General features: G+C 38.7%; 1 protein-coding gene across 1 annotated transcript in view; it reads right to left on the reverse strand.

Annotated features, from left to right (window-relative positions):
• Window positions 1-8008, reverse strand: part of LOC104948167 (methylmalonyl-CoA mutase, mitochondrial-like) — a 13932-nt gene extending 5924 nt beyond the window's left edge. Inside the window, exons 1-4 of the mRNA XM_010774330.1 lie at window positions 7865-8008; window positions 4000-4115; window positions 1843-1974; window positions 1585-1732 (exon numbers count right to left, since the gene is read on the reverse strand). Coding sequence (XP_010772632.1) covers window positions 1585-1732; window positions 1843-1974; window positions 4000-4115; window positions 7865-8008 — 540 coding nt within the window. The remainder of the gene's footprint in view (window positions 1-1584; window positions 1733-1842; window positions 1975-3999; window positions 4116-7864) is intronic.
• Between the last annotated feature and the right edge of the window lie 1466 nt (window positions 8009-9474).

Raw genomic sequence — 9474 nt, forward strand, 5'->3', positions numbered from 1 at the left:
GTAAAGGACTCTCTGAGAGGTTAGATAGTTCACTTTAGTCTAAGTAGTAGGTCTCAAACGGTTTGGTAATCATTTATGTAAATAAGTATTTCAAAGGCACACTTTTAAATGATCATTATAGTTATAAAAAACAAGAGAATAACAGGTATGAAATAATTCCAACTCATACTATAGGACAGTATCACAAAAATACAGGTTAAAAGGGGAGTGATTTGTAAAATATGCATAAAGAAAAAGTAAATCTGTTTACAGTTCTGTTTCACATGGGTATTGACGAGAGATGTATCCATACATTTAGTCCCTAATGTTGCTCTCAAAGTGCAGCAGATTGATGCGTTCAACTTCAACATTTAAAAAAATCTTCTTCCCGGGGGAGCATGCCCCCGGACCCCCCTAGAGGAGGTGAGTTCCACCACCCGCCCACACCCCCTGTCAAATTGTCCCTCCAACATTGAGGATGCTTCCTACGCCTATGTACTGTACTGTTTATTGGCCCTCACACTCTCTGGCACTAGGCACAGGGTGAAGAATTTGAACTTTTCAGTGCACCTGGTTTCAATAAAGTCCAATTCAGAGTCCTTTCAGCATCTAAGAGTTTGCCAACTTGTACATTCTTACAGAAAATAACAAAGGGATAATTGGTAGAACACTAGAAGAATAACAAATGAGAAGAAACACTCTTTCAGTCATATAAGATTGATTGAATATCTTATCACGTACAGTCTAGTAAAGTGGTTCTCAAAACGCGGACCCCTAGGGTACGTTGGAGTACTGCAGGGGGTACGTGAGATTTATTTTATGTTAATGTAAAAAATATATATATATAGATAAATATACCAATTTTAGGAAAAGTAACAAAGTTTGAGCAGTGTGGGTTTTATATTAATGGACTAGAGTTACACATATTTAAAAACGCGTAGTGTAATAACTGCATCCTGTCAGAATGACAAAGCTCCTCAGTGAAGCACAAGCCCATGTTTCTCACTAAATTGTAAGTACAACTTATTAAACAGATCAGTTCAATGCAATAATGTCATCTTAGTGTTATTGCATGATATTAAAATTGGTTGGCCATGAATTTAGTGATGGATTGTAAACATATGAAATGTAGCATTTAAGTGTTTCTCAGTTACAATGTTGTTGTTTTAATAAATCAGACACTGATGGTGCAGCGCTGTACTGTACCTCTTTATATAGGCTTTTCTTCCCTAACAAATAGTTTTTGCGCTGATCAAGGGGTACTTGGCTAAATTTTTGTAGGGGGTACATTATTGAAAAAAGTTTGAGAATCACTGGTCTAGTAGAGGCCTACTTACTATAATAAGTATCTTTAATAAATGTTCGGTTAACCATCAAAAGTCCATCTATAATAGGTGTATCTTATCAAGTAAAGCAGATCTTTTACCTTTTATTACTGACTATAAGTTTTACATTTTACAAGTATTGCACAAATACAATGAGATTTGAGTTCATGTGACCAACTCTTGCTTAAAAGGTAGCTTCTGGGTATAGTAACTGCTTCTGGGAAGATTTTAACTGTGGTGTTGTACTGCAGCAGATGTATAGCTATTGTCTCACACTGACCTGAAACAGTGGTCCGATATCCACATCAAAGCCCAGGTCGGCAAACCCTGTGGCGATGACTTTGGCCCCCCTGTCGTGACCGTCCTGCCCCATCTTGGCTACCAGCAGTCGGGGGTTCCTGCCCTCGTGCTTCTTAAATTCTGCAACTCTGAGATTTGAAGAGGAGAGAAATAGGAAAAAAACGCATGTGAGTCAACCAGCCCAGCAATCAGTGAGATCATAATGAATGTGAAGACACTGATTAGATGCATTTTCTACCTATTGTGTGCCGCAGAGATCTCTTCGTGCGCTCCGTACTCGCTGAGATAAGCACCGCTCACCATCCTGGTACTGGCTTTGTGTTCACCAAACACTTTTTTCATTGCATCAGTTATCTCACCAACCGAACACCTGTAATGAAAAAAGAAGACAGCATCTTTCTCAATGTGTTTTCACTAAATGATGCTCAATAATTCAAGGAGATGCAGTTCAAATGGTTTCAGTTCAGTTCAAGACATCTACATAATTTAAACTGAATGCTAACGTCTCTGCTTTTTTATCTCACTGCAGGATGTTTCATTATTATTTATAGAAGTGCCTTCTGTGTCACACGGCATTAAGATTTACACTAGTCTCATTTCCACAATATCAGTGTTGCATTAAGGGTAATAAAAAAGCAATGATCAAGAAGCTTTTGTGTTCTGTATGGTAGCTATTGAATAAAATAGGAGCGAGTCATTTGTACTCAAAATAAAGTATGATGTATGTATGTTTAATTTAGAGTAAAGGTCAAACGGTATTAAAATTGCACAGGATGTTGAAGTGGTTATAGGGAATGTGCCTCATGCTGTGGAAGCTCCTCACAGTTTGTGGGTTTTGATCAGCAGGTGGGCTCTTTATTCATGGTAAAAGCTCAACAGTATCAGTGTTGTAGTCAGGTTATCCACGTGTGTGTTTGCCTCACACACAGGTCAGATTATACCATACGACCTAATTTCTCGTGTGACCTGAGTTAACCTGCAATAACTTTGGTCAGAAGTGAGCAAAACACTACAGTATAGAAATAGTAATGGTTTTGGTATTCTAACAACAACAAAAAATAGATGTTTAAACAAAATTAAATTAACAAAATCACTATTTACTTACACGGCTAATTTCAGACATCTCATTTTAAAGTTACTTGATTAAAATCAGATTTTTAAGTATCCAACTAAACAGAAACATAGTTTTCCTACAATTGCGGTATTGCCACAGATGAGATTGACTCTAACATGACTTTCCGCATGACAGCCTCAAGTAAGATGAACATTAAGCCAGACACTTTGCCAGAGGTTGATGAACAAAAAGAGCATTGAAGAAAAAATATGATTATCAAGATGGTTTTTGTTTTACTGCACGGAGCATGCGTGCGTAGGTATCGTTAAAGTGTTGGTCTGAAACAAAGGGGGACTTTCTCTCACACAGTCAGAGATCATCAGAGAACATCTTTGTGAAGTATTATGCACAATGGATAAACGATATGCCATGAGTGAACATTAAGGCAATTACATTTGATAGGGAATTATTTATCTGGATCCTGAATTCTAATTAATTTAGCCTTTCCCTCTCCTCTCACTCCTCCGGGATCTGCTCGACCGATAATACCAGGACAAAGTTGACAGAGAGGCATAGAGCAGGAGGGACCTCTGGGAGTCCTGAGGTGGATACCTGTCAGATACCAGGGACCGAACTTCTAGTATCTTGTCATAGAATATTGAATATTCTCTTAGGATGACATAAATAACAAGAAGAAGGCAAGAGGATCTCAGGCTTGAGCTATTAATGTGTCTAAGCAAGTGTCTTGTCGATTCTCCTTCCGTAACTTTAAATCCTCAGTGTCTGACCTCAGCTCAAAACTCTCCAGTGTTCTCCTTGTGTTCCAGTTCTTTATTCCAGGAATACATCACAACATTTAATATTAAAAGCTCAAAGAGCCACTGTTATGCTTTTTGGGGTTTTCTCTGTATAGCTGTGTAAATGCTCTGCAAAGGCTAACATCCCGGAAATGTCTCTATTTGACCCAATTGTTTTACTTCCTAACATAATGACATCACTATGTAATACTCGTGCTTTTATTGGCTAGCGCTCCAACAAATGCTATGTGATATGGTAAGGGTGGGACATTTCCGACACATCTCTAGCGGTTGACCGATCACAACAAAGCTGTCCAGCTAACCAATCAGAGGAGACTGAGCTCTGGTTTTAGACGGAGGGTGAAAAGAGGCAGTATGAGAAAAATAAAGACCTTTTGAACATTAAAGCATGGAAACATGTCACAGTAGAGGCACAAAATATGAATACGAACTTGAAAATGAGCATAATGTGTCTTCTTTAAGATGCACAGACAAAAAGATGGTCAGTACAGTTAGAGGTTTTAGTGACTGAGGGAGTTCTGACCTGGCTCGTGCTGCCTCCACAGCCAGGCCGAGAAGGTTGCCCTCTCCGGTTCGGGAACACTCCTCAATGGCTGCCAGGTACTTATTTGCCACCTCTGGGTCACGAGTCTCCCTCACCTGCGAAAGAGACAGGAGTCATAAACAAGTTATTTTTCCAACAACATTTTTAAGACCAATAGAATTCATTATAAATAATATATGAATGTATAAAGATATATAAAATAATGTGTTTAAGGAATCTTTAGGACTAAAACAAGATCACTGAGTGCTAAAGAAAATGGCTGAGCGAAATGGAATGCAGCCATTATTATTAATCAAAGTTATTATTATCACCGCCAGTATGGTAAGCAAAACATTTGTTTCCCCCGTTTGTATTCCCTGTAGAAAGGCATTCCGACATAACTTTTGGGAATTATTTTCAAGAAGATCTGATTCAAAACTATTATAAATACGGAAAGATTAGAAGATGGAAATAAGGGAATTAACTATTTCAAGCCACTGAGCACAATAAGTTAATGTTATGATATTTTGGTGCTAAAATAAAATATTTGAGCAAAAATCGAAATTAACAATACTAAACAGTAAAAATAAGAACATACCAAGGGAGAACTTACTTTAAAATGTAGTAAAACATGTTAAAGATCGAAAGTGAAAATGGCTCAGATATGTGTGACTCATCGGCACATGCAGCAGCACGTCATGAAGGCCTACCACTGACAACCCTAGAGCCCATCCCCCATAGACCCTGAACCCAGACACTCCAACTGACGTCCCCTGAATAGTAATTTAGACGTAGGTCATGACCTAAACAATACTTTTTTGTCATTGTGGACTTAATCCATGACAAACTGGAGTTGAGACCAGGAGGCAGAGTCGCAGTCTTACATGCTTCTCTGCGCTCTCTCCTAGGCAGTCATCCATAGGAATCCCGAACCCAATAAAATACCCAATATTAACGGTGTGTGTGTCTGCCCAAGGACAATTTAAGGTAAAACCTAATAGAGGTGTCATACATAATAACCTAATTAATAAAAGTAAATGTAACAACTACTAGAGTGCAACAAAACAGGAAGATTAAATGTGGTCTCTTAAACATAAGATCTCTAGCATCTAAAGCAATATTGGTAAATGATTTAATATCAGATTATAATATTGATATATGCTGTCTCACTGAAACTTGGTTGAGACATGAAAAATATGTCAGCATAAATGAGGCCACTCCACCCAGCCATATCAATACTCATATTGCCCGAGGCACGGGCCGAGGAGGTGGAGTTGCAGCAATCTTTGACTCAAGTTTACTTATCAATACTAAACAAATATTGATTATACCTCCTTTGAAAGCCTTCATTTTTAGTCCTTACGCATTCCGACCTGGAAAACTTTGCAGCCAATCTTATTTGTTACAGTGTACCGTGCACAGGTCCTTATTCATAATTCTTACAGGAGTCTCTGTTTTTATCAACTTTGGTACTTAAAACAGATAAAGTAATTATCGTAGGTGACTTTAATATTCATTTATATTCATGTTGACGATGGATAAAAATAGCCTTACTGTTGCAGGTTTAACTCTATATTAGATTCTTGTTGGTTTCTGTCAGAGTGTAAATAAACCCAACCCACTGCTATAATCACACTCTCGACCTTGTTCTGACTTATGGTATTGAAATTGAGGCACTATTAGTCGACCCGCATAATCAGCTGATTCAAAATGCTGCAGCTCGTGTACTAACCAGAGTTAGGAAAAGGGACCACATTACTCCTGTTCTGGCTGCCTTACACTGGCTCCCTATAGAACACAGGATAGAATTTAAAATTCTTCTTCTCGCCTACAAAGCCCTTAATGGGCAGGCGCCATCTTACCTTAAAGAACTCATTATACCCTACTGTCCTACTAGGGCATTGCGTTCCAAGAAAGCAAGGTTGTTGGTTGTTCCTAGAGTCTCTAAAAGTACAATGGGAGCCAGAGCCTTTTCTTATCAAGCTCCACTTTTGTGGAATCAGCTTCCAGTTTGTGTTCGGGCGGCAGACACCCTATCCGTTTTTAAGAGTACGCTTAAGACCTTTCCTTTTTGATAAGCTTATAGTTAGGGCTGATTAGATTCAGCCCCTAGTTTTGCTGATATAGGCTTAGTTTGTCGGGGGACATCTTACTTCTTCCTTCTCTCTGTCTATACCTGTGTACTCTCATGTTCCGATTAACCCAGCTTCCCCAAATTTCTTTCTTTTTGGTGTCTATATACGCCGGGATCCGGAGTCATGGATGATCCTGCGGTCCTGTGTCATGGATCGTGAGTCCTGGATCTTGAGTCGTGGCTGTGGTCCTGGATCATAAGTCCTGGATGGATATCCTCGTGGATTCATCTTCCTATTATACACACATGCATTTCCAAACATTTGGACTACCTATGTTGCAAATGTATTATCTTTTCAATTTACACACGGCATCTATTGCGCGTCTGTCCGTCCTGGGAGAGGGATCCCTCCTCTGTTGCTCTCCCTGAGGTTTCTCCCATTTTTCCCTTTAAACTGTGGGTTTTCTCTGGAAGTTTTTCCTTGTACGATGTGAGGGTCTAGGACAGAGGGTGTCGTATTGTCATACTGATATTCTGTACAAACTGTGAAGTCCACTGAGACAAATGTAACATTTGTGATATTGGGCTATATAAATAAACATTGATTGATTGATTGATTGAGCCTTGGAGTATGACGTATAGTGTCTGCAGTTCCCACACAAACACTTCTATCACTGGGTCCATACATTTAAAAAAGCCTCAGTTGTTTACCAATCCTATTAAATGAAGGCGCACTATAAATTATTTTCACTATAATATCACTGCAGATTGTTTTGACAGTTAAAGCTTTGCTAAAACATTGTCAAAAACTATCCATCCTAAATTCCCATAAGCACCTGTTTGTTTTTGTTCTACCTGTCGTGACAGATCTGAATGTAACTACATTTCCGAGCCCAGTGGCATTCCAACGAGAGCGGTGAGCCAGAGATATTTAACTCCATGACAGCCGGTACAGGAATTCTCTCCTCTCAGTTTACATACAGTATGCTCTATGCCTGCCTGCAAGGTCGCTGTGCATTCAAATCAAGTACATATAACGGACAGAAAAATAGAAAAATATGGGAAGAGTAGTTCTGTTGATTTCCCTAACTAAGAATTACACACAGAGTTCTTCAACTGCATTTGTTGAGATCTCTATTAATTATTTCTCAATTGTAGGTATTAATTCAAGTAGAGTATAGAAAATGATGGTTCATTTATCTTCCTGTCATCATCGATTTTAAATGTAATTCATTGTTCTCTAGCATATACTTCATGCGGTTTGGTAAATTGATGATATTAGAATATGAGGATATTTGATAAAGCATTCAAAATAATAGTAAAATGTCAAACTTCACAATTAAGGCACATTCATTTAACCATCACTAGATAAACATCTCTAGATTTTTTGAAAAAAATGGATAATATACTGTGCTGACAGATTATGGTACATATAATGTGGATTGCAACATCAATATGAGAATCATTTAAAGATAATAAACAGTAATTCAACTTTCACTTGTAAGAGCTCTACTTCTTTTGCATGTTACTCCCTTCACTATTTTCTGTGTCTTTACTATCAACAATGTAACAAACCAAAACAAACAAAGCGCACAAATAATGGATGATTTGTATGTTTACTATAGAGCAGGGCATCGCAACACATCACTTCTACTTGGTGAGTCAGTACCAATGTTTTCCTATCTTTGCATGCAAATGTAATTGTGGTGGCAATGCCTAAGGCTGCAATAACATCAGTGTTTTTCATTAGATGAGGCACATTTATCTTTTTCATTGTCAAGGATCACTGACCTTTTTTAGTTTGTCAATCTGTTTGTGGCGCACAGCAGTGTTATCTATAGCCAGCACCTCCACGGTCTCCTCTTTCGCCAGCCGGTACTTGTTAACCCCAACAATAACCTCTGATCCTGAAGGACAAAAGGGGGGGGAGAACATGTATCAGTGGGTCCAATTACAATGCAAAGTCTCTTTCAAGGTGTTTTCCAAAAAGCTGAACACAACAGATAACAGAAAGCTGAAACATATTGAAAAACAGAATCAACATACAATCGACCTTTATCTCTTTTCCTTTAACAATAAAACTTCCTTTATGTATTGTTACATATATTGAAACTCTATGGAACGTATCCTATCAGTAGAGCTGCAATGATAAGTTGATTAAACGATTTGTTTATCGACAAAAAACAAACAGGTAACTATTTTTATTATCAATTAATCAATAACGTTTTTTATGCAAAAATAGCAGATAATGCAGTTTTAAGTAGGGCGGAAACATTCAAAAATAATATCTAATTGCATTGATTTAGACCAATATCTCAATTGCAGTGTGATTCGTGACATTAGATGGAATGTCATTTTGGCATTATTATTTAAAATGTTATAAAAGAAAAATATTTAAATGATTATGGTGTCTTTTTTTTTGCAAGGATTCGTGCCAAAGTAAGATCTTTTCTTGAGTTTGTGGCCAGGAAATCTTTGCAGCCCCACAATTCTTCATTTCAGAATAGTATTCATATATTTTGCCAATAACATTTTGCGTCTCTTGCCATCTTGATATTGCGATTTCGATAACATTTCTAATAATAGTTTAGTCCTAGTTTTCAGCCTCCCAATACAGATATATCTTGACTGTTCTTTTTCATAATATAGTACACAGATTATTTTTTGCTCTGGATTTACAAAACATTTAAGACACATTTAAAGGTCCCATGTCATGGCCATTTCTACTGATCATAATTCCATTGTTGAGGTATACTAGAATAGATTTACATTGTTCAATGATCCAAAATGACATTGGTTTCTCATACAGCATCTCAGTATAGTATGTGTATTTACTCTGTCCTAACCGGCTTGTTGGAGCTCCTGCCCCCCCCCACCCTGTAAGCCCACTGTGCTCTGATTGGTCAGCTCGCCCACTCTGTTCTGATGAGTCTACCACCGTTACAGCGGAACATCAGTGATGATGTGTTACAATGGCGTTTGTTAGCAACCAGAAAATGACACCAGTAATGGCAAACGGATGAGAATGCTGCGTGGGGTCTGGGTGCCGTGTTGGCGGGACGTTGCGGGGCTCGTTGCTCCGTCCTTTGAGGCTCGAGGAGCAGATAGTGTGAGCTGGATTACTGGTGTAGTTTCCTGGTTGCTGCGTGGGGTCTGCGAGACAGCGAGACACCGCGGAACTCAGCCTGAGCACACACACACACTCACAGACAGGCTGGCTGTGTGTGTGTGTGTGTGTGCAGAGCCGCAGCTGAGAAAAGATAAGGCTGAGTGTGTGTGTGCCGGCGAAGCTCTGCGGAGTACGATGGCTGAGAAAAGATAAGGCTGAGTGAGTGTCTGTGTGTGATGGATCAATCCGCGGAGCCGTTACGTCACTATGACCGTTACGTCACTATGACCGT

This window comes from Notothenia coriiceps, unplaced genomic scaffold (assembly GCF_000735185.1).
Source record: "Notothenia coriiceps isolate Sejong01 unplaced genomic scaffold, NC01 NC01_scaffold00013882, whole genome shotgun sequence".
NCBI classification, from domain to species: Eukaryota; Metazoa; Chordata; class Actinopteri; order Perciformes; family Nototheniidae; genus Notothenia; species Notothenia coriiceps.